At 39.2% G+C, this 25,575-nt stretch overlaps 2 protein-coding genes across 4 annotated transcripts; one reads left to right on the top strand and one right to left on the bottom strand.

The window, feature by feature from the left end:
• LOC127004615 (synaptic vesicle 2-related protein-like) lies at nt 1-5,832 on the top strand. Its single transcript, XM_050872630.1, has 13 exons — nt 1-156; nt 925-1,090; nt 1,386-1,438; nt 1,705-1,849; nt 2,021-2,204; nt 2,319-2,382; nt 2,615-2,740; nt 2,896-2,983; nt 3,160-3,280; nt 3,615-3,799; nt 3,959-4,070; nt 4,402-4,486; nt 4,691-5,832. The coding sequence occupies exons 2-13, from the start codon at nt 934-936 to the stop codon at nt 4,895-4,897; spliced, it is 1,527 nt and encodes a 508-aa protein (XP_050728587.1). The 5' UTR covers nt 1-156; nt 925-933; the 3' UTR covers nt 4,898-5,832.
• Nucleotides 1,750-25,468, bottom strand: LOC127004616 (phosphatidylserine synthase-like). Of its 3 annotated transcripts, none has more exons than XM_050872634.1 (9): nt 25,291-25,468; nt 23,733-23,919; nt 22,904-22,978; nt 22,408-22,569; nt 21,967-22,118; nt 21,273-21,527; nt 20,547-20,787; nt 19,926-20,113; nt 1,750-1,891 (listed from the first exon to the last, which is right to left on the bottom strand). In XM_050872634.1, the coding sequence occupies exons 1-9, from the start codon at nt 25,458-25,460 to the stop codon at nt 1,885-1,887; spliced, it is 1,437 nt and encodes a 478-aa protein (XP_050728591.1). In that variant the 5' UTR covers nt 25,461-25,468; the 3' UTR covers nt 1,750-1,884. The 3 variants fall into 3 exon arrangements, with proteins under 3 accessions (XP_050728591.1, XP_050728589.1, XP_050728590.1); XM_050872632.1 differs by lacking the exon at nt 1,750-1,891 and adding an exon at nt 7,128-16,872; XM_050872633.1 differs by lacking the exon at nt 1,750-1,891 and adding an exon at nt 7,128-16,150.
• Between the last annotated feature and the right edge of the window lie 107 nt (nt 25,469-25,575).

Genomic DNA, 25,575 nt, shown 5'->3' with positions numbered 1-25,575 from the left:
TAAATAAGACAGTAAAATAAAAAGCGTAAAGGCGGAGTGATCCAAAAGCGAAAAGTCACAAGAAGAAGAAGAAGAAGCTGGTCGACAACACTAGCTGGACATTAACACAAGCACTGTCACTATTCCATATCTCACCGTACTCTGGCTAATTTTCAGGTAAGCCCTATTGTCACGGCGACCTGTACGCCTGTTAGATTCCAGCACGGACCTTGCCACGGCACGCACGCCCACAGAAACACCAGATTTCCCACGCTAGATAAGGTGGGCATTGAGCTGCTGCATGTAAGGGGGACGGCTATGGGCTGTCCTCACCTTGAACATCAACATTTTACCAACAACCATAAGTATGCGTCCCTGAAATGGTTGTCTGTTCAAGTGTGGTGGAAATTTCATCGGTACAGTAAGTAATGAGCCAAAGGAGATTGTGGCGACCTAGCTGTCACAGACCAATTGCGTTCTCATCCGTATAATTCCTACGGCTTTAGATTTCATAAACCCTATTTCTGATACATTTTGAAGTATTATTTTTTGCATATCTAGACATCTTTCACCCTTCTCTTCTCTTATTTCTTCCTAACTTCGATGTTTAATGTAGGCAGGCTACCCACAAAATATCATCAGGTAGACTTATTAACGTTTTAGAGGACAAGGTTCGTTTTTACTAGGTCAGATGATAAGAAGGTTGGTTGAAGTACTTTGGTTGCTGCACAGTAAAGTACAATTCTTGGTAAATCTGTGAATCAACTCCCTCATCCATTCGTCTTGGTCCATTTTATTCCCTTGAGGTTTTGGGGTGAGGAAGTAAGCATTTACAAACAACAGTCAGATTGTGTAAAATGATAAATGATTAAAAAAACAGGTGAAAATATATTTGTACCAAGGGCACATTTATAAGGGATATCTTAATGTCTCTTTTTTTTCCAGTGACTGAGAATGAGTGTTAGTCGGCACAAGGATGAGTATGAGAACTTTGAGGGCAGAGGGGATGGGGAATCAGCCTCCCATGCAAGCCCCCCCTTCCCGCCTGACTCCCTGGACCCGGGCGCCCACATTGAGATGTCTGCTGCTATGCCGGGAGTCGTGCCTGACGGTGGGTTTGGATGCCCTTCTTTCTCTGTATCTTTCACCTTTTATTTCTTCAAAATCTTTTATGAGAACCACGCCACACACCACCAAAGTAATCATATCCTTATTTGCTCATCACAGGGATGGAACGAATAAAAAATGAAGTATTCAAAGGCAAATATAAATACTTCAAACTTCTGTGAACGCAAATATACAAAGGAATGTTGTGAATTCAACCGGAAATACGAATATTTCATGAAAGTATCCATGAAGATGCCCGTGACTTTTTCTTAAGTGTTTTTTTTTTTTTTTTTCTTCAGACACCTTCACAGTTGACCAGGCTGTTAATACCCTTGGCTTTGGAAAATTCCAGGTAAGCATTTTGTCCACTAACATATAATATGGTGATTTTTTCAAAGTTTTTTTTATTGTAAACTGTATAATGATGTTGAGGTGGTATTTCATCAAAAGTAATTAAAGTGCTATTGGTTAAAGAGGAAGATATGTAAATGTATATAAAGCTAGGTAGATATAGCTAGATATTTTTGTAAATGCATATAAAGCTAGGTAGATATAGCTAGATATATATGGCTAGATGATAAACATATATGTGTAGACTAAAGCTGATCTGTTCCTAAGGTTAAGTTGTCCCTCATCACTGGCCTGTGCTGGATGGCCGACTCCATGGAGATGATGATCTTGGCCATTCTGGGGCCGGCACTGCACTGTGACTGGCACCTCTCAGAGTGGCGACAGGCCTTCCTCACCACCGCTGTCTTTATTGGTCAGTGCAGGGCCCCGGGGGATCTCCTTACATATTCATTGCCTAGAAGTACACAGTGAAACCTCCTACATTTCATTTATATTTTCATACAACACATGTGCACTGCTTTTATTAAGACATTTTTTTAACTCATTTTGCCAGTAACGTTCTTCCCTCACACCCCACTGGCAGGTATGATGCTAAGCTCTGCCTTTTGGGGCCATCTGTCTGACAAATATGGGAGGAAGCGCTCCCTGAGGCTGTCAGCGATAATGCTAGCCTACTGGGGCCTCCTGAGTGCTTTTGCCCCAACCTACAGCTGGATTGTGCTGCTGCGAGGGCTTGTGGGCTTTGCCATTGGCTGCGTCCCTCAGTCGTGAGTTTTTTGTTAGGATTCTTGATGAAATGCTTTGAGGTTGAACTTGAAGGAGCATGAAGGTAGGATGTAGGTATATTATCTGAGCTAATTGCTCATGTGACTTCTTTTCAGTGTTACATTGTATGCCGAGTTTCTTCCTACACACCAGAGGGGCAAGTGTGTCGTTCTTCTCGATGTGAGTTGCTTTTTTTGACAATCATTAAGATAAAAGAAAACCAAGTTGATGAATCCGTTTAAATCATTGGTCAGTTTTGATTTATTACATATTAAAACTTTGTGTAGTTACCTTATCTCCTTCCAAATTCATTTATCATATAATTACAGCAGAGTAAATTCTTTCCTTAGATTTACACAAACAAAAATTACAAGGGCAGCACCATAGCAAAGGGTATTGTGTTCCATTTCAGTGTTTCTGGGCGATGGGAGCCTGTGCTGAGGTGATCCTGGCACTCTGGGTCATGCCGGACTTGGGTTGGAATGGCTTGCTGGCACTCTCCATCATCCCACTTGTTCTCTTTATCATCGTGTGTGAAGTAAGCTTTCAATGTATTCCAATGTCTACCACTCTCCAAGACTTTCTGAATTTTATCTTTACGAGTTTCCATTATTATATCCATTAATTTTTTACTCATTCAGTTCCATTATGTGTGTATTTGGGTTTAATTGATCCAGATTTTTAAACATGCAGTGGCTTCCTGAGAGTGCTCGCTTTGATGCTACCTCTGGGGACTCTGAAAAGGCACTGGCAACCCTGAAGAAGATAGCAGAGGAAAACGGTAAGGGTTGCGTCAGTGCACTGCATGATCTTATTTTGTGCACTTCATGTCTCTCTTGCATTCTATTCTTCTTTCCTGGCAAAATGTTCAGACAAAGAAAAGTGCACAGAAAACCACTTTTGTACATCAGACTGTAGACTCCTGTATTCATCAACACTTCCTCCTTTCCTCTACAGGCAAGCCAATGTTGCTCGGCCGCCTCATTGTGGATGATGTGGCACAGATGAACCGTGGCCGCATCAAAGATCTACTGGTACAGGATCTCAAGTGGACCACCCTCCTCCTCTGGTTCATCTGGTAAAGTTCAGTATTTGCTGCAGCCTCTACTTCAAACACCTTTTTTTTTTTTTCAGTCCTGTCGTGGCAGATGATTTATTTTCAGTTTAGGTTACATTGCAAATGCATGTATATAAAAATCCAGTAAACTGCATCTTTATGAGCATCCTGAAGCACTGGGCATTGCCAATGCAAAGGGAACACTAGAGGAAACTGCTTAAAGTAGTTCAATTTATATGAACATGCATATCTAGGAACATATAAATAAAGCATACCTTAATCTGACTTTTGCAGATAAAGTGCACTAATATATTTGATTTATAAAACCCCTCTCAATCATGTGCTTATGTTGCAGGGCCTCATGTGCCTTCTGCTACTACGGAGTCGTTCTAATGACTACCGAGCTATTTGAGGCACCAGAGGGCAGCCTTTGCTCATTGTCCGGAACAGATGAATCCTACACCTGCACCGCCAACTGCAGGCCACTTAGCTCCCAAGATTACCTGGACCTTCTCTGGACAACCCTGGCAGAGTTCCCAGGTGAGTGTGTGAAGACTGCCAGGGTCTTCTTATCTACCAAAAGCCCTTTAAAACTTACTTATAATTTCAGTAAAGACTTTTGAACAGTTCTCGTCTTTGTACTTATACATGTACACTGCAAATAGTATATGGATAATCAAAGGACTGTAATCTCTGCAGGGATCTTCTTCACCATCCTGGTCATTGAGCGTTTAGGCAGAAAAACAACAATAGCACTTGAGTTTGTGGTGTTTGTTGTTTCCATCATCTTCCTCTTCATTTGTACTTCAAGGTGAGCCTTTTTTTCTATACCAAAGACTGAATGTTCACACTTTTGTATGAAGAATGAATGATGATCTTTCTTTGAAAGTTGCAGTAATAAAAGTAATCTAAAAATTCAAAATATCCTGCAATTTCTTTTTGCACATATATTAATATATATGGAAATACCTGCAGAAGATGATTTCAGTAGTATTATAACATTTCATTTCTATGTAATGGAATACTTCTTTCTTGAATATGAAAGGAAAAAGGTAAAGCATCTAAAAGGAATGTTTTGAAACTGTGGCATACATGTTGGCTGTCTGAGGGGCAGGCAATGATTTGTGTGGTGTTCCTGACAGCCGTGGCTGGCTGACCTTCATTCTGTTTGTGGCGCGCGGCATCATCTCGGGAGTCTTCCAAGCAGCATATGTCTACACTCCTGAAGTGAGTGTGTTTCTTGATTTAATGAACATTATAAATTCAAGATTACAGCTGTGTCATGATGTTAACAAAATACATATTACACTATAGATAAGAGTCCATGGGAGGATAGGGATAGCAAACAGGGATACCATGAAATAAATAAATATTATAAATATTATAATTATACTTTTTTCTATGTATATTTAAATGACTATTTGATCCCAGGTGTACCCTACATCCCTGCGAGCAGTGGGTGTTGGTACGTGCTCTGGAATGGCTCGGTTTGGTGCCATGCTCACCCCTGTTGTGGCACAGGTCCTCACACGCACCTCTATACACTTGGCCACAGCAACTTATGGCATTGTGGCAATCCTGGCCATCGCCGCAGCCCTGATGCTACCCATTGAAACCCGCGGCAGAGCAATGAACTAAAGATGATGATGAGGTGAAGTCTAAATTATTGACAGTTGTGTGTTACATGTTAGACTGTTACATCTATTTGAATTTTAATTGATCAAGTAACATTAGAGAATACCTGTTAAGATAAAATCCTTGTTATACAAAATGCCTCATGTTGTTACATTTTTAAGAATAATAGTTTAATTTTAAATAAATGGGTGCTTATCATTAATTCTATCACTGTTGAAATTAGTTAAACAAAAGCAGGAATATCAAATTCACCCCTATTATTTTAATTTGTACATAGATTTTTATTTACGTATATATCCTGTGCTAGTGTGAACTTGTAGTTTGCTTTTAGTGTTAGATTTCAAAACCTGTGGTACTTCCTGGTGCTCTTAAGTAACTTAAGTTACAAATTTAGAATTTGTAAGTAACCTGAATCATCTCAAACCAAATAGTGATACAGATCAGGACTGTTGAGAGGTGTGGCTGCATGCTGTAGTTAAAAAAATCTGTAGTAAAGGATTATATATGAGATAATTTATTTATATTTATGATGGTAATTATGCATAAAAATATAGTTAAATGTAGTTAATTATGCATAAAAAATGTAGTATGTACTTGCCTAGCTTTCTCAGGAGTCTGTCCACAGGGTTTGGCCAATGATACTAGACATTATTATGTCTTCCTTCACTGCTGTCATCATTTTAGTTGTAAGCCACATGTGTACATGTGCATATGGCTGACTATTCAGTTAATATATACAAAGCTTTTCAAGGCATACATGACAAAGTAGTTTGACTTTGATTTTTGGGAAACGGATTCTTAGAGAGCAAACTTTTGTGTTCAACAAGAAATGCACTGTTTTGTATAAAAATTGTTTGTTTTTAAAGTATTCTATGTTTGCCTTAGTTTCAAAGAAGCTTGTTTGACATCAGCATATTAAAGGTTGTTTCACAATACTCTCCAAAGTTTATAAATATACTCAATGTCCAAAATGTGATGAATAAGGCAAAGAAGATTTGTAGGAGTGTAACAGTAAAGGGAGTAGACAGTGGTTGAGTGGGTGAAGCGTGGCACTGAGGTGGCTTGGACCTGTGATAAGAGTGAATGAGAAAAAATTATGAAGAGTGTAAGGGAGCAAGATTAAGGGAAATGCTATCAGGGGAGACCACCAATGAAATAGATCAACAGAATTAGAGACTTCTGCTCTGGCCACTTCCCTGGCATAGAGTTTTCATGATGGGACAGAGTGTGTATGTCTGGTCAGGGCAGTTAAGACAATGCTCTGGCACTGGTAACATGTAACCCAGTACAACCAGCCGCATGGTCGGGTAGTCGGCGACTAAACCCACTGGTTTTGTTTTGGACCAGTGAGGAGGGTGTGCTGGACCCCCAGGTGGATTAAAAACAAGACCATTCTAAGGGCAGATGAACTCATGATTATCAGAGTCAATGGCCATCCAGTCCCAACTATGGGTGAAATAGCAGGTGGTAAACCTCATAGCCTGGTGAACCTGCTGCCTTTTAGGGTTTGCCTCTTTCGTTCAGGCAAAGGCTAGGGCCACCACTTAAAATAGGTGGTTGGGTTTGCAAGGGCATGCACCTGGAAAATCTTGCGCCAATAACTAAAAATGGCTCGATTTACGAGCCATAAACCGTCCAACCGCTCATGAAGAGTGAAAACGGACGTTAAACGAAATGATGATGATGGACAGAGTGTATTCCATTTTTTACTTGTAATTTATACTGATGTATAGAATTTCAATATATTTATTGTTGCCTACTTTGCTGGTTTCTCTAAACTTTTAAATTTCTAAGTGGCTGCATAAATTTCATGAAGTACACTCCCAGTGGCACAAAATAAATACATTTATCAACATGGATGATATAACTTATTCACTTGGATGGAGGTGAATGTGGTACCCGTAAGTTATCATGTTCTAAAGTACAGGTGGATCTGTTGTAGAGGTGGCTGGAGCATCAGGATATTTCTTCATCTCTAGTGATGTGTTGATTACAAAATGTGTTGAGCTAATTTTGCCACAACCCAACACTACTCTCCACTGTGCTCATTAAGCTACTGCTGTGTGACAAGAAATGTGGAGGCAAAGGCTTCATTGAAGCAGACAAAAAAATAGATAAGGCAATCATATAAAGATCAATAATAAGTATACAGTTATGACTGCTGGATGAGAAGATTGAGGAATATTCAATAGGAAGTCATATGGTAGGTATTCTAGATAAATAAACCATTCAGTAATTTGTAACTCTTTTTAGTACTTGACATCAAAATTTGGCTCGTAATACATGAAGATCTTAGGTAGAGAGAGGTCTTACCACACTTGTCTGCTTTAAGACCTATGAAGAGTACATAAAAAAAATAAATATAATTTACTTCTTGATATACATACATACAAAATTACATAAAAGCTCATTGCATTATAACATATAAATTAACACTACTAAATAAAAACTAATGTTATTTACACACTGAGATGGCATAATTCAAAGCTGAGGAAGAATGGAGAAACAGCTGGTGCAGCACAGTAACACCAACATCCGGCACAGGAGCACAAAAGCTGACCTGGAGGAGGAAGCTCAGTCTCACGGAGGACGAGGAAAGACATCGGCACTGAACTACTGCAATGGATACCTTGTCAATACTTGTCTGCCTCTATTTCCAAAGTAATCCCATTAAATATCAATAGAAATACAGGTTTGTGTGTAATTATTGAGAATCTTAACTTTGAAGATATTCCAGGTACAAAGATTAAATGCCTAGCAGATGTATCAATATTCTCTTCATTAATATTCCTTATGATTCCACAACCAAATTCAATCCACCTGTTGAGAAATCCATTTATGAAGAGTGTCAGGAATAGTTACATGAGAACACAGTGAAGTTCACAGCCTACTTTAACCAGTGGGATTTAGGTATTCCTGTAAGACTGGGAAAGTTGTGTACAAAATCAATACATCGGTGTCAGCTACAATACTGATTTACACTCCAACAGTAATATATGACTGCTTTCCATCCAGTCCAAAAAGATATAATATGCATGACTTGAGCTTTTTGGCCAGATGGAAACTTTGAAGGCATTACAGAGGAGTGATACCATTCCTGCCTAAACACATCCTGATCAGGCTCAAATGCATGGCCATAAGATCAGGACTCATACAATTGTTGTGCTGGCCAGTCCCCTTAGGAAAATACAAACTTCCACAAGAAGGTAGTGGTGCATCATGGAGTTTATTAGTAGATAAAACCAATGATGATGATAGAAGCACAACTGAATCTCAAACCTTTTAAAACTTCCTGATATATTATATGCAGGTCCATCTAGGCCAGTGGTTCCCAACATTCTTGCACTTGCAACCCTTTTCCTAAAATCTTGAAACTCACGCAGCCTCCTGATATCAGCAGTTTGTTTTACACATTTTACAACACACTCATTTTCACCCATACACAGGCCTGACACACCCCAAAAGATACCCTGACGTTCCCTCCCAAAACTCACCAGCTGAAGCATACAAGTATAGAACCAGCATAATAAAGGCATAGAAAACAATCTCAAAATGCTATACAATAATAATCGTTCTCCCAAGCCATTTCTAGCAAGGCTTTGCAACCCCCAACCAATCCTCCTTGAACCCTAAGGGGCTACGACCCACCATTGGGAACCCCTGACCTAGTCACTTCTCATTTTTCAAAGTTTGTGAATCAGGGCAATGCAAGTGGAAACATTTTGTCCACAACTTTACTAATACTTGTTACTTTGCAGCCAAAATTCTACAGCATCACTGAATACTTGGAAATCCATATGATACAATACCACTCAAAAAATAACAAGTATACAAATACAAAACATAAAATGTAGAACTGTATCCATACACCTCCCATCACCCCCCCTCCCTCCACACATACACAAATACACTTAACACTATGAAGATTAACCTGGGACTGAAATTAACAATATATATATATATATATATATATATATATATATATATATATATATATATATATATATATATATATATATATATATATATATATATATATATATATATACACACACACACACACACACACACACACACACACACACACACACTAAAGAATCACTTCACTGCTCTCACATTCAACCCTCCACACATGTATGCCAAATACTCTATAAACCTATCAATTTCCTATTAACTGTTGCTGAATATTTTCTCTGAATTCATGAAAGCCATGACAAATCTAGTGGTAATAGTAGCCTATTTCTTTATAGAAGTAAGATATCATCTCAATGACCAGTAACTCCATGTTCTGTCAGCTGTGTCAAATTAATCCAATTACTCTGTGCTTTGACAAAAGTAAATAATATTAATACAAAGATTACATGAGACAACTAATTCAAGCATTCATTAAAAATGTGCTCAAAAGGACAAAGAAATCTATCTTGGAAAAGGAGTCTTTAGAAACTTTCCTCACACAATCATCCTTTGAAGAATAAGGCATCAGAAACTGACTTGACTTTTAACACAGATATGCAACTCAGAATTCACCCATGCAGTCACTGTCATGCATGCCCCAAACCTCTTACAACTTTTCACCATCTGATGCACTATTATAAAGGAAAAAATGTTACTTACAACAGAACAAGTGCTTAAGGAATCAAGGGTGCTAGTAAGTTGGATGACTATAGTATTTTCATTGACTGTCCTTTCTGGAGTGGTTGAATGTTACCTTATGGATTTCCATGAACCCCACTTTAATAGGAAATATGTGTGATAGCACATATGTATGTGTGCATATAGAGCCAGGATATTTTTACTTAGTATTTCCATGATTATGTTCATTTAATGAGGTATGCAGTAATTTTCAAGCTGTAAGAAAACACAGAACACAATGGGAGTCATTAATACATATTGAAAGCTTTAGATTTTTCCTTTAACAAACATTAAACATATTACAGGTATACCACTGACTCACTGGCAACTGATGGCACAGTTCCTCCTTTAGTCTGAACAAAATCATGAGAGGAAACTTGGAATGATCCTGATTGCCAAACTAGTTAACTAAGTGGCCAAAAATAACAGTGTGTGTAGCACAAACTCACTTGGATTGTTTAGACATCCCAGTTTGGTAGTGGTCCTTCAATTCTGTGAGCTTCTTTACTTATTTCCCACATTTATCTCTAACTTTGGCTTCTAAGAGAGTCCACACTGGTCTGAGAAAATAATGAATTGCTGCAAAAATTGGACCGTGGTGTTTCAGCGTATACATTGTGTGACAAGAATGGTACTGATTCATCAATGTTCATGATATAAAGAAGCAAATGGAATTTTTTCAAAATTATATGCAGAAAGTGATTCCAGGTGTACTGGTGGTGGGCACAGCCTGTTGATGAATTAAAGCTTTGGAATCAATGGAGCCAGTAAATCAGTGGTTTACCTGTACAGTAAGTCCTCACTTTAATTTGTTTCTTTATGATGTTGATGAGAAAACAATACAATTTATTGTAAAATAAAAAATTGCAGTGCACAATAATCATAATAATGTACAACAATGAAGAATGTGGTACGGAAGTGTTCTGTGAGCCTGCTGGGTTTGCTGTTGTGTGCTTTTGTGTATGTACATACATGTGTGTGTGTGTGTGTGTGTATGTGTGTGTTTACCTAATTGTGATTATACAGGAAGTGTCCTACACTCATGTGTGTGAATGCATTTACCTAATTGTGATTAGACATGAAATGACCTACACTCACGTGTCTCCAAGTCACAGTCGGTGTTGGCAGCCACTATGGTGAATATATACAATTTCCATACAACTACATAAAGAGAGGGAGAGGCAGGGTGGGAGGTGCTGGCTCTGGCTGTGGTGCCTCAGTGGTAATGTGAGGGTGGAAGTGAGAGTGAGGTGGTATGTGTGTGTGTGTGTGTGTGTGTGTGTGTGTGTGTGTAATTCACCTCTTGGTCTGCTGCAGGTCTCTCTCGAGACAGCCAGCCATTCCCCGACAGAAGAGCACAGAGCTCATTCTACCGATCTTTGGGGAGGACTGAGACCACTCACACACAACACACCGCGACAACAAGGTCACAACTCCTTGCCTGACGTCGCGTACCTACTCACTGCTAGGTGAACAGGGGCTACACGTGGAAGAAGATAAACCCAACTTATACTTCACCCGGCCAGGGAATCGAACCATGGTCCTTCTGGTTGTGAGGCAGACGCTCTATCCACTGAGCTACCGGGCCGTATGTGTGTGTGTGCGTGTGTGTGTGTGTGCATTTACCTAGTTGTGAAATACAGGAAAAGAGCCGTACTAGGCTCGTACTGTCCCGTCTCCATAACGCTTATTATCCAGTTTGGCTTTAAATTCATGAATCGTTTTTGCACACACGGTCTCCTTGTCAAGTCCGTTCCATGAGTGTGTGTGTGTGTGTGTGTATTGGTAAGTATGATGGTGTATTTAATTGTTTCAAATCATAAGTGTTTGGGGTCTATATCTAAAAGTTTGGAGAAATCAATAATCAGAAATATGCCGGAGGAATATAACTCCTGTTTACATCAATTAGACCATGGTAAAACTGGCTTCATTATACATTGTTCTGCTTAAAGTCACAATTTATAAGAAGTGAGGATTTACTGTATTTGAAAAGTCACTATTAATCATGATAACAACAAAATGTATATATATATATGTACAATGTTCACTACCATGGTATGTAACAGTCTTTACTATACACATTTATATTCATCTATGTATACAGAGTGAAAGATTGCATAATGTTGGTTATGATAAATATGACTTTAAGTACATGAGACTATGATAAATGGTCAAGAATAAAGTGACTCCTTGGGTTAAAGCTCCGCTAAGTATGTGCCTTAGGAATGGTTCTCTCAGCCAAAAAAGTATGAACCATTAAAATGTTTGTGGCATGATGTGATCCCATTGAGCTCAGACTCTGTTTACCTCCAGCATTTTCTGAGTGAGTTACAACAATGTATTGCTAATACTTGGGCTATTACGAAAATGTTGAGACAATCTAATACAATGATCTTATCTTAACGAGTGATCATGACTAAAAAGTAAAGGGAGAGGTTCATATGACATACAAAAGTGTTACAATCCTACAATTCAGATCATGGTTCCTCATGACGTGACAAGTGTGTTTTTCTTGTAATGAGAATTAATTTCTTAATGACTTTCCCATATTGGGATTTTTATTCTCTGGCATTTCTAAATGATATCCAAACTAGTTATAATTGAGCATTATCATCAACCTCTTTTTTGTTACAAAGGTCAATACTAAATATGAACTGCTGTTAGTCAGATGAGACACTCCCTAAACTTGATCAATTTTCCTAGTGAGGTAAGACACTTTTACAAACTTTTGGTGAGGTTTGTAATCTCAAATATCTTGAAAGATTCATTACTATGACAAGACCTAGTTCTAAAACCAGTATGTACTAGATAAGTAAACTACACAAAGCCTATGTAATGAAAATCACCAATGTGTACGTGTGTATCAGACAGACTACATCTATGACTAAGTCATCGCACTGCTACCTATTATCTGTGAGGCACACATTTCACTTACTCTCAAGACGATTGTCTAACTCAGCTAAAATTAAATGTACAAACTGTTCATTCAATGAAATGCACAATTCCCTACACACCTGCATACAAGAAAGATCATGCCAATATTTCTGGTTTCAAGAGCAGCATGTTTAACATGTGCTCTAGAAGACTGACCAGTTAACTAAAAACATGTTCTTCACACCCAGGTTGCTTTTACACAAATTATACAATTGGCACATTTGGGAAACATTCAGCAGGTTGTGGCACAACGCTCTGCTGTTAAGTTATGCAGTTATGACAAAAAAGTCACAACTTTGTCATACAGACTAAACTTTTTTTTTGAGAATGAGGAAGAAGACACAAGATAAGAATTGGGTATGTATAAAGTGATCATAAACTGACACAAATCATTCATCATATCTGGTAAGTGTTAATCGATATAAGTAGGCAATTAGCCTTTAAATGGCAAATACCAATTACTTTAACATCCATAAAACAGCAGCAGAAAGAGTGTTTGGTACATGCTAAATTAAGTAGTCCAACAGAATCTGTGCCTTAAAATACCAAATTTTATCAATCATTATCTGATTAATCATTATCATTCATGATATATATGTCATCATCTGCCCCTATAAGCATTTCAACAGTCCATTGCCAACTTAAAAGGTCTGTTTTCAGCTTTTTAAGTATTTGTCACTTCCAGAATTAACTTGTTAATAATCAAGGTTAACATCCTCTTTTAATATTTATAATGAGATTGCAGCTAAATTTTTATTTCTTTGGTTTCTTAAATATTTAGAGTACGCTAACAGGACTCTTTTATGCTTTATTTCTTACCCACCAATCCTTTTCATCATATGAGCTCTACCACCTCTCTAGAATGGGCATCATAAGCTTTCCTATTTGTTGCCATGCCATTTTTTTGTTTCAAGTGACAGTATCTTAAGTAGTTTAATTAAATAAGACTACTCTGTGGCAATAGCTCAGTATTTTCTTCATAATCTCCATTTCTAATGAGTTTTTCACTTCAACTGATACTACCAAAAACTGATTATCTTTTTGTTTCAGTTAAGAATGGTTAGAAGGCCAGATGTGTAAAACATAGCTGCATACTATACATACAAATATATCTTATGTCAGCATCATGAGGCAAACATTATCCAGATTTAGTAAACCTGAATACAGTGACGCTCCAAGTTTCATGCTTAATATGTTCCCACCAAAAAGTGAGCAAAACCGGAATATGTGATAGTTGGGACTCCTTGCTCCTCATTCATTTGTTCAGTAATTTCACTCTTTAGTTTCCTTGTGTAACTAACATAGCAAGTTAAGAAAGACAGACTTACTCCTAGAACTAATGTAAAATCACAACAAAAGTTTCAATGGAACCCAGAACTGTGGTGCAACGATATTAAACAATGCTTGCCGATCATGAAAGTTGTGTTGACAGGGAAGATGGTATTGACTGATAAAAAGAATCCTTGCATCTTATGCACTGGCTCTAATTTCCTGCTGTTGAAAGTCTTCCAAAAATCTTGGGAATATGAAGTCAGGAGCTCCAAAAATATTGGAAAGGTTAAAGGCAAACATGACAAGTCAGTGTGAATTGAGAAGTGCAGTTATTTCAATGGCAGCAACAGGGTATGGAGAATGTTCTGACCTCTCACAAGACAGTATAAAAGTGACAATTTGGCGTTTGGTAAGCTACATGATTATTATTATTCTTTGAATCTATTTTGACACAAAAGTCTAATGGTGGAATATTTTGGGGTTGCAATAAAATACTGGTTTATGAATTGAGATGTCACAAAACTTGGAGCACCACTGTACCCAACAGTGGTCTAACATCGTCAGGAGTCAGTATATAGGTGTGACTTGTAGGACATAATGAGCTTCATCAGCCCATGTGTGAGAGACCTACAGGATTGCATAAGGGCTAACTTGCCACAAGCACTATGACTTAAAATATAAACATTATAGATATGTAACAAGTAAAAACAATTCTAATACATTCACTAGTAATGTAACATATGTGTGCATCTTTAAGTGTATGCGTGTGTGTTTGAATGCAAATCTGTGTTTGTTCCAATATATTCATTTCTTACATACATCTGTGTGCATGTGTGCACAATTCCATTTTTATCCCCTATTATGCATCAGTTTTGGCACAGGACAGGACCTGTCAGTCCTGCCCTTCACTACTATGATGACTTAATTAAATATTTTCACTTTGATGATTGTGCTGCAGGCACAACACAAATACAATGCTTAGGTCCCTTACATGGCTGTCAGTATCAATCTAAGTAAAAACTCTTCTAGACTTCTATGTGACTAGCAGATGACAGTTACTAGATGACTTACAAGTCACTGAGGTGGTGCATCTCTTGAGGGAGACTAATACACTATATGATAAATGGTCACTCTTCCCAGCCAAGGCTTTCCCAAACTAAAAGGAATGCAGCCTCTAGTAAAGCTAAAAACTTTTGAGTGTTGCGTTAAGGCCTAAAATTTGGGGGACAACTATAACAAAAATATTCTAAAGAGGAGAATCCAGGATTTTTTCTCTGAAACTACTTGAGGAGCATGAGTTCCCTTAGCCCCTATTTATTTAGGCCATAGGATATGTCTGTCATTGAAAAAATAAGGCAATCCATCTATTAGGGGGAGATTATTTTTTCTTTTATTGAAACTGCTCGTCTCCCAGAAAGTAATAATACCCCCAAACTATGAGCTATGATTCCATAGCTCTGAACCTGTTTAATATAGAAAAAAACATTGCAAGCTGCCTACGAATGCTTTTCTGGTCAGGTCCTTCACATTTAATTTTCAGTTTTCTTATAATTAACATAAAACATATGTAAGAAAAGTGATAAAATTAGGCATTCCACCTGGCAGCTAATAGCCTTCTGAGTTACTGTTCAGAAAACTGTTAAATTTCAAATAGAGGATGCAATGCTTACAGCCCATCTCTACAAACTGTTAAAGCATCATAACCACTTTTGTTATATTAAATGTATAATTGATTGTACTTGCAAACATTATTGCCTTCTGCAATGTAATTTTGTCAGCATAAATTCATTGCAGGCTGGAGAGGAGGTGGAGGTTCACCAGTATCAACAATCCTAAAATAATAAAATTAATACTTGAGTGAACATGTCTTAGGACCACTTGGAAACATTGTGGGTTCTGGGCTAAGGTCGGGAGGGAGAGGAAGAGGGAGGGTTAAGGAGACATGGATTTAAAAAAAAAAAAATCAATAATATTGAAAAAATTCACATGTCTTCGTACATGCCTCGGCTAGCTTGTGGCAAAATATTATGAAGTAAGCAAAAATGACAGTTATGGGTGAATTCCCCCCCCCTCTTCCGCTCGTCACTCACGTCACTATAAAACACTTGCCTGTGCCATGATGGGCTGGGGCCGACTACCATCCAGGCCCCTCAAGAAAGCCTACCAGCGCTAAAGGCTGGGACATGAAAAAAAAAGCTATATTCATGCACAGGTGCATACATCATCATCTTTCAGCATAGAAAATAGCCTAAAAGACTATTTGCATGGCGTCTTGAGGCAAACTAGCATCTGCGATGGCCTTGAAGGCAGCAGAGCTGACACATACATCAGTCACCCCGGAGAAGCCAGAGATAAGTGTCGCACGTCAGCTCGTAAGCAGGATTTCCAAGAAAAGGACACCATCAGACACACGAAGTCCTTCAAAACAAAGAAAAAACTGGAATTCAGTAATGAATTCCAACCGGGAAGGCATCTAGATTTAAAGGGCGAACTCTACTTTAACTCTCCTTTTTAGAAACTGGGCTTAGTTTCCGTTTTTCTGCAATAACTTTCGCTGCTATATGACCGATTTTAGTAAACAATACATCATTGGAAAGAGGAGATGAGGTGGAAGTTTTTCATCCTGAGTTTTCTTTTCAATTAACCCTTTCACTACGGCCGGGCGAAAACAGCGCCCCGCCCCGTATCCGGGCTGGCCGCACGCGCCAAATTTGAAACGTTGCAACTGAATATAACAAGTTTTAAGCTATAAACTCAACATAATCATCATGTACTATATATAAAAATTTGCAAAATTAAATGGTGCACATAAAGAAACATAAATTATTTGATAATTTTGAGATGTATTCATAAATATACAGAAAACTTGTGTTATGCGTAGATGACGTGTATCTGGTGAAATGTATTTCGTTATATTAGTTGTGATAAAGAAATAGATTTGAGGAGGAAAGTGGAGGAGAGGGAAGGGAAGGACACAGACATAAGATCATGGAAAATATCCCACTGATTCACTGGCAATACACACAGATTTCACGGAGTAAAAGGTTGAAAGGCCGTCCTCCTGGAGGTGGGTGTTGTGTGTGTGTGTAATTCACCTCTTGGTCTGCTGCAGGTCTCTCTCGAGACAGCCAGCCGTTCCCCTACGGAGAAGCACAGTGCTTATAGTACCGATCTTTGGGTAGGGCTGAGACCACTCACACACAATACACCGCAACAACGAGGTCACAACTCCTTGCCTTACGTCACGTACCTACTCACTGCTAGGTGAACAGGTGTGTGCGATTCCCCCTCGGATCCCGTGAGTGTCTGCCAGTCTATATATATATATATATATAGATAGATAGATAGATAGATAGAGAGAGAGAGAGAGAGAGAGAGTGAGTGTGAGTGTGAGTGTGAGTGTGTGTGTGTGTGTGTGTGTGTGTATTTACCTAGTTGTGATATACAGGAAAAGAGCCATACTATAGTCTGTCCAAATTAACTTGGCCAATTTGCACCGAGAAGCCCCTCCCCCATTATGTCTAAGCTCTGCCCCCCTTTCACCTGATTGGCTGTTCATGACGTTATGCACTGTATGAAAGACACGTATCAAATATATATGATTGAGATAATCTAGCTAGTTTCATGATTTAAAATATTCGTAATTTAATTGAATGATGGCACTCTAATTTAACAATCAATGACATCACCTAAGAAACAAAGTAATACAATAATAATACTGCCAGTTTTCAAGGGAGAATGGGCCCTGCAAAGTAAGCACTGAAGGCGATATATAGTAGGCTACCAATAAAGTTAGCGCACACTCTCCCTCATTATTTCCTACATAGCTCATCCACAGAGGCATAGTAAATATAATTACATTAAAAATATCTTCTACAGTAACATCATACAGGTAGGAATCATTGTATTCAGGAATAAAGTTTGTATCTGTGGCTTGGAGGGACAGGTAGGCTATGTACTGTGACGACGCACCCGTCCCTCCAAGCCACAGATACGAACTTTATTCCTGAATACAGTTTCCGGTAGTTTAGTCGCTGTTCTCTGTATTCTTTCCGACTTTCTAATTTCTTTCTTCAATCTAGGTAACCACACTAATGCTGCATATTCTAGTCTTGGACGTATCATCGATGTTATTAGTTTCTTCACCATTTCTTCATCTAGATATGTAAATGATGCTTTTATGTTTCTAAGAAGATTGTATGTTTCCCCAGTTATCTGATTTATATGCTTTCCAAAGGATAACTTGTCTGTTATGATCACTCCCAGGTCTTTTTCCTCTTTTTTTTTTTTTTTTTTCATGATTCTTTCATTACTCAGAGTAGTTCCCCAATATTCGTCTACTGCTCTTACCAAACTCCAACACACTACACTTCCTTGTATTGAATGTCATTTCCCATTTGCATGACCATTCACTTATTCTATTGAGATCCTGGCTTAGGGTTACACAGTCTTCCTCATTAGCCACCCTCTTCATTATTTTAGCATCATCAGCAAACATATTCATATAGCTTGTCACCCCTTCTGTCATGTCATTTATGTATATTGCAATCATAATTGGAGCCAACACTGAGCCTTGGGGGACTCCACTAGTCACTTCCGTCCAGCTTGATTTATTGTTCCTAATTACTGTTCTCATTTCTCTCTTCATCAAAAAGTCTACAGTCCAATCCAATATTGAACCTCCCAGACCTCCAACATGATTGAGTTTCCATATTAATCGTTTGTGTGGTACTTTATCAAATGCTTTCTCTAAGTCCAGATACACGCAATCTGCCCAACCGTCCCTTTCCTGTATTATATCAATTACTCTTGAGTAGAAGCTGATCAGATTAGTTCCACAAGATTGTCCTCCTCTGAATCCAAATTGACTATTCGTTAATATACTGTTGTTTTCTAAATATTTCACCCATCTGTTTATTTATAATTTTCTCACACATCTTGGCTACTACGCTTGTTAATGACACTGGCCTATAGTTTAACGGATCTTCTTTGCTTCCTCCATTATATATTGTGTGTGTGTGTGTGTGTGTGTGTGTGTGTGTGAGAGAGAGAGAGCGAGAGAGAGATAGAGAGAGAGCAGCCTATTTCCTCTCTCCCTCTCTCTCTCACACACACACACACACACATAGATGGGAGGGATCGAGATACAGGGAGAGGGAGATAAGCACTTTGGTCACAGTGTCAGCGGAATCAAGCTGTAACTTGTTGATCTCTCTCTCTCTCTCTCTCTCTCTCTCTCTCTCTCTCTCTCTCTCTCTCTCTCTCTCTCTCTCTCTCTCTCTCTCTCTCTCTCTCTCTCTCACACACACACACACACACACACACACACACACACACACACACACACACACATACTGCAGGGAGTAGGTTGGAAGGAAGAAATAAAGAAAACAGAGATAGTGAGATGGGTGTGAGGGGGAGGCAGGGAGGGGAGGCCACAACTCCTGCGCGAGCCCGCGTTCCAGAGCCGAGGTAGTGGTGAGGCAATGCACTAGCCAGCCACTTGGCAGCTCAAGGGAAGAGGAACTCCACACATATACACATATATCATTTATTTCTCATTATTTTTGTTATTTTCTGTTGGAATTGATTGTAACTGAATTACAAATGCGTGCAAGACACATTTACGTTCTTGCACAATAATAACATTGAAAGTCAAATAAGACACCGTATCATATTTGACCTACATCCTAAAATCTATTGTATAATATCCGGAAAGAAATAACTCATATGTTGGCTAAAGCGAGCCAGGACGCAGTATATGCGTCCTCGGATATGGTACGGGGCACGCAAGGACGCGGTAAACATGTCCTCGTGATGAAGGAGTTAAGGGACAATTGTGAGAAAAAAATAAATATCGCTAGATACACCAACAAAATTGAAAAAAATTCTCATCATTTAACAAAAGCAAAATTGAAAAATTTTCCAGGGTGAATCTTTTGGATTCTGCTTTAAGTTTCTTCGGTAATTTTTTCAGCAGCGTAGGTCATTAGATGAGAGAGAAATTGAAAGTCGTTTTTTTTTTAAATACATTTATATATTTTCCTGCTATTATGTATTGACTTATAGATCTGAAAGTAAGCGTATATTACTTAACCATAAGCATACATTTCACATGAATATAATCAGGATCATGCGCTAATAATTAAAGATATGGCGGACGCCACCCTTAAGCCGCCATCAGTGCTCTAACCTGTTGCCTCGTCGGAGCTGCTGGTGGGTCTTGCGGCGGCGAGTCACCTTGGAGGCCACACCCTCCCCCTCGTCATCACTGTCCTCATCCTCGGGGGTGCTGAGAGTAACTGTCTTGCGTGACACAGACTGGATGAAAGATGTCGCTTCTGCCTCTTCTACCTCTGTCTCATCATCTATAGAGTCATCCTGCAAATTTAAGTGATGGGTGAGAATAACAGAGCACCAATGATTTTAGCCTCATGGTGCATTTCTTACAAATTCAGTATCAAAATATTCAGCTTAATCTATCTTTCTGTTAATAGGTCTGATGGCCAATTCCTTCAGCTATTTCACTTGAGGAGGGTGTCAGACAAGTCCCCAGTTATTCATTTCTCAAAGACTAGCAAAGCAGACAAGGATAATATGGTGGCAAGCTACTTGTAAAGAACATGTGGGCTATAGTGGTAGACTGTAGCAATAAAAATGCATCTTTAATACTGAGTTATATTGTACCGTATATCCTTTTTATCTGCACAACCTAAAGGTATGAATCTACATACTATGTCAACATATTTTCGGATTACAGCTTTAGGCAAATGACTCAAGTGACGAAAGTCCCAAGTCATGAAAGCGTACTAACGTTTGTGATCTGGTGGCGGCGATGCCATCGGTGGTACGTCACACAGAGGTACACACACAGGACAGACACTGCAGCCTGAACCAGAACCCAGGCAATAATGTTACGGATCAGTGTGTGCTGAAAGATGTCAGCACCAAACTTGACGCATATCAGTGATTCAATACACATGCACAGTCCATACACCCAACACTGTGTCCCCACTCGTTTGCATCGTGGGTCAGTCACATAGCTGTAGTACTGCCTGTAAAAGAATGAGGAATAATATATCTGGCCTCAACTCAGTCAAATGCAGACAAGAAAAATTCTGTTTATGGTGATCCACGAGCAGTATGAATTCCTAGCTGTAGCAAATGGCTTGGTACTGCATAGCATATAAAACTCCCTCCAGGAATAAAGTTAACTTTGACAACTTATGTGTCAAAATATTTTCAAGCATCAACTAAGTTCACGAGAAAACTGAACACAGACAAGTTTTAATGATGAAAAAGAAAAATAATTATAAATCAGACAACCCTAAAACACATATTAAAGTACAGTGATACTGATATCCTAATGCCAATACTATTCTTCCTTGACTTCCTGATACATTTCATCTAAAGACAAAAAATAACTAGTTGAATAAGACATTTATGAAGTTAAGTGTAGGTATGCAACTATCACCTGCAAAAAATATATTCCATAACTATGACTAAGGTTGTCAGCAAGAAGAACATGGTAAAACAGTACCTTATTGTGGGGGCAGATATGGATCCAAGGAGGAAGATCCTAATGAACACAAGAGGGTGGCTGGGCGGCATTTGAAAGATGTGCTTGATGAAGAAAGTGTTTAGTTCTGACAGCTGCCAGAACACAACCAGCTGTGACACTGCAAGGAAGCGCATGTAGGTGCAGGCTGGGTCCAGCCAACGCATGGCTGTCCAAGACTCAGGGGTGAATTGGAGTACCGCACGCTTCAGCTTCCCTGTTGTTGTTTGGATGTCTCTGGAGTTGAAGTGGATTGTTACTGTGGCAATGAATTCATGGGATACTTGATAAACACTTAAGTTTTATATGCCTTCAAAACTATATAATGACAGCTAGCTGATGACATGATTATAACCTAACACCAGCAGTTCACCATGGAGTTACATAAATATATTACATTAACATTATGTTTTCAGCAATGATGTGATGATTGAATGGTACTTAACATATGGACAATTAGATGATGCTACACGTGTATTTTGTATTTTTTAACATCTTTACCCCGTTGGTAATGAATGATTGCACCATGTCATGAGTTACTGAGCTTGATGCCTCCCTTAATACTTATATTGGAGCAGCACTAAATGTGTAGTTGTAGTAGTAGTAAAATTAAACTCAATGTGCATCCTTACCTATTATTAAGGACACTTAAAAAACAGGTAAATGTGTTACTAACTTGATGCTCTCCCAGTTGTAATATCTCATCTCCATGAGATGGCAGACCTGCATGCCAAACCAGATGCCAAAACCATTACACAGCAGAATGTCCAGGATGACTGTGTCCCACCAGCACTCAATGAAGTTGGGCAGCAAGTGGGAGAATGCAATCTGGGGGTAGCAAGTGGAGGTGGTGGGGTATAGTCTGGGCTCCCCTTCCACTTCTTTGGGAATTCACACTCAAATCCGTTAGGTAAACATGCACATGGATTGAGGAAAGGAGAGAGAGAAATTAATTCAGTGACAAGACAATTACTGACACTTGAGATGCATTTAGTGGAAAAAGTTTTATTGTAAATGAATGAATGCAAACAACTTAGAATAAGGGAAGATTTTGAGGTTTGAGTGAAAGAGGCATACAAGTGAAGGTGTATTAGGTATGTAAATCATGGCTCCCTACCTCAGTGATCTCCCACATGACTGAGATAGTCCACAGGATGCCATAGTGCCGTACCAGCAGAGTCTTCATGGCCCAGCCAGCAAAATGAGCGAAACAAAAGAAGTCGATGCTTGTCCAGAGACGAGAAAAACTCAGGTCATCACATTTCTCCCCCCACTCACCCTGAAAACAGGTATAGTATTTGGTGCTGGAAAGCTGCTTCCCTTGGTTATGAAGAGCAGATAATCTCCAAGAGTATTTGTACAGAACAGGCTTCATTCCTTCATTTCAGGAATTCATTATATTTAAAAGGAAATTTTCACTAAGAGTAGCTATGTGAAGACTATCAACTTGTGTTAAAATATTTACAAGCAACAGCTTAATTTATGAGTAAGCTTAGCTTAGGTCAATTTTAATGATGAAAAATAATTATGATTTTGAGAACCCTACAGCACAAATGAAAGTCTACATAAATATAAAGGGTAGGCATAGAGATACCAACAGGTAGGACCCTTACCTCATCCATATCGATGGTGAAGTTTTTGAGCTCTGGGAAGAGCCACTCAAACATGCTGCGTACAGTTCGGTAGTCCTGGGGAACCAAGTGTCAAGGTCAGAGAATGGCTGGGCTTTGTGGCTGAGTTGTAGCATGACCATGTTGTGAACCATCAAACAAAACAGTGCAGCTGTATCCAACCACTTTACAAAACACATGTCCTGATAAGCAGTAAAGTGCTTGGGATTGTGCTGCTAGATGAGGCTAACTGCTTGTACTTGTTCCTCTGCTTCAAAATTGACACGACTGACTTTAGGATCTTTGAAAATCTTAATATTTTGGTGTGGTATTTACCAGCTTCATGCCTCTGAATAACTTCCACTTTTGATGACAGACTGATGAGCACAAGGCAGAGTTTCGAAGTAGTAATAGGGGTCTTGGATTGAGCCATGGTAGCAATGCCCTCATGACCAAATCAGTACGACAGAGAGCATGAGTGTAAGGCAGAGCCTTCAACTTGACCTGCTACAAGCAGCACAGCTAGCAGGTGGGCGGATGAAAATCAATATCCGGTGCAGAATTTGAAAATGAATTTTGAAATGGCGGATACTGCATGTCTAAACAATGAAAAGGGTCCATATTTTTAAATTACGGTACGAAAGGACGAAATGCCAAATAACTGACAGCCAAATATCGAGGGTTTCCTGTAGCCTACTCCTAATTCATGATTATCTTCACTATGTGTCTGCTTCTGATTCACAAACTTCAATTTGTACACCACAGACAGTTGACTAAATAAAGCATTATTTTTTATTGTTACTATTATTATTATCATTATTATTATTTTCACCTGGAATATAATGAAGAGGAGAAGCAGCATGTAGAGGATGGAGAGACCAAACACAATGCGCCAGACAGCAGGGTGGGGGCGGGTGAAGGGCCCATTGGGGAAGACCATGACACTGATAATGACGAAGAAGAACACAATGGCCACCAAGCCGGCCTGGATGTTGGACTGAATACTTTCATTCTCATCTCTGGAAAGAGGAGGACCATGGTGTAAGGGGGGAGGGATGACTAATACAAACCATTATCTTCAAAACAACAATCTATCACCAAAATAATAAATGTAGATATACTTCACCCTTAAGGGTTACAAGGAGATGTGTGCAGACAGACAGAAGGGGACAAGGGAAAGAGGAAGGTGGAGAGGGAGAGTAGATGGTAGGGTGGGAGGAGCAATATCATTACCTTACCTTGATTAAGTCCTGCTGTTGTCTTAACTAGTGATCTTTATCACTTATTATCCCTTTATTCCTTCATTATTTATTCCTGTTATTCATTATTTGTTTACGGTAATGTATAATTTTTAGTTACATTTAATATTACCGTTTACCATTTACCGTTCATGAGGTTTCAGGCCCCGCTCCACAGCTAGTGCAGCAGTCTGCGAGGGCCGTCAACAATTGCAATGTTAGCCTCGATAATAATCCTCGCAGACCGCTGCACTAGCAGTGGAGCGGGGCCTGAAACCTCATCAACGGTAAATGGTAAACGGTAATATTAAATGTAACTATAAATCAACTCTAGATGATCTCCTTTATTTTTCCCTTGGTCTCCTTTTTATGCACATTTCATCTTTTCAACACTCTTGGTACTAATTTGCTCAAGACTCCAATTTTTGAGCTGCCTCATCCCTTGTGCTCTCATTGTCAAAGTTCATGACAATATTACCTCCATTTGTGAATCTTGAATCAGTTATTTGAATGCCATTTAATGCCTGGGAAACTTCATCCTTCATATCTGTTGCCTTCTTTTCCTGGGTAGAAGCTTTCACAACTAGGAGATTCTTCTTCACTTTCCTGCCTCTCTTCGCCACCTCAGCCCAACTGGAATCTGCATTCTCTGCACGAAGCGCATCAACAACTGATCCCAGCTCCTCCTGCACCTTCTCAGCCCTTTATAAAACCTCATCCTTAACCACAGATATTTCTTTAAATAATTCTTGCTTGAATTCATCCAATTTTTCCACAATGCTGGTAGCCAGAGACGACTTATGGAGGCATGGGGAGCATATCCAATTTATTTTAGGTATATTGTCCTGCTTGATTCCAGACAAATTAGCACACTTCACATGACACCATCTAAGACACAAACATCCAATCCACTTCTCGCCTGTGAAATCCTCGCAAACGTAACACTGATCCCTCAGACTCCGCCAGCCATGTCGACGAAGCAGTTTACGTGTGGAGCTAAACGCGACACACGTACGCCCTGCACCACGACTCACTCACTCTTATTTAATCCCTTATTTTATTTTTCCTGTTGCATTTAGCGCCAAAATGAGGAGCATCTACTACTAGTTACAATTGTTATTATTACACATACACACCGGCCTCAAAACATACCTCGTAAAAGCAAAATAGATCAAGCCCGAGACGATTAATATCAACAGGGTGATAGTATGGGGCTTGTAGAAGAATTCGAGGGAGATGTCGTCAACCGGCCGCTCGTTGATGGAAATAAATCGGTCGGAGGCGTCGGAGCCCGAAGAGTATGTCCTCCTCCGCGTTGCCATCTTGTTTGTTTACCTCGCGCCCCGAGTTGCTACATGTACGATAATGGCTCCTTAATACGATAGTCAGAGCAGCTTCATCAACATGGCTTTTTACTCATTCCACTTGCATAGAAGA

This window comes from Eriocheir sinensis, chromosome 28 (genome assembly GCF_024679095.1).
Source record: "Eriocheir sinensis breed Jianghai 21 chromosome 28, ASM2467909v1, whole genome shotgun sequence".
NCBI classification, from domain to species: Eukaryota; Metazoa; Arthropoda; class Malacostraca; order Decapoda; family Varunidae; genus Eriocheir; species Eriocheir sinensis.
The sequence above is the reverse complement of the archived record's forward strand: the minus strand, read 5'-3'. Positions and strand labels throughout refer to the sequence as shown.

Bases quoted from the DNA above. Each gene is read 5' to 3' on its own strand.
- LOC127004615 (XM_050872630.1), top strand. From the start codon at position 934: ATGAGTGTTAGTCGGCACAAGGATGAGTATGAGAACTTTGAGGGCAGA. The intron at 2,205-2,318 runs GTGAGTTTTTTG...ACTTCTTTTCAG, and splicing joins ATTGGCTGCGTCCCTCAGTC to TGTTACATTGTATGCCGAGT. The intron at 4,071-4,401 runs GTGAGCCTTTTT...TGTTCCTGACAG, and splicing joins CTCTTCATTTGTACTTCAAG to CCGTGGCTGGCTGACCTTCA.
- LOC127004616 (XM_050872632.1), bottom strand. From the start codon at position 25,460: ATGGCAACGCGGAGGAGGACATACTCTTCGGGCTCCGACGCCTCCGAC. The intron at 22,119-22,407 runs GTAGGGAGCCAT...TGCTACCCCCAG, and splicing joins TCATGTGGGAGATCACTGAG to ATTGCATTCTCCCACTTGCT. The intron at 21,528-21,966 runs GTTAGTAACACA...CTTCAACTCCAG, and splicing joins TACAACTGGGAGAGCATCAA to AGACATCCAAACAACAACAG.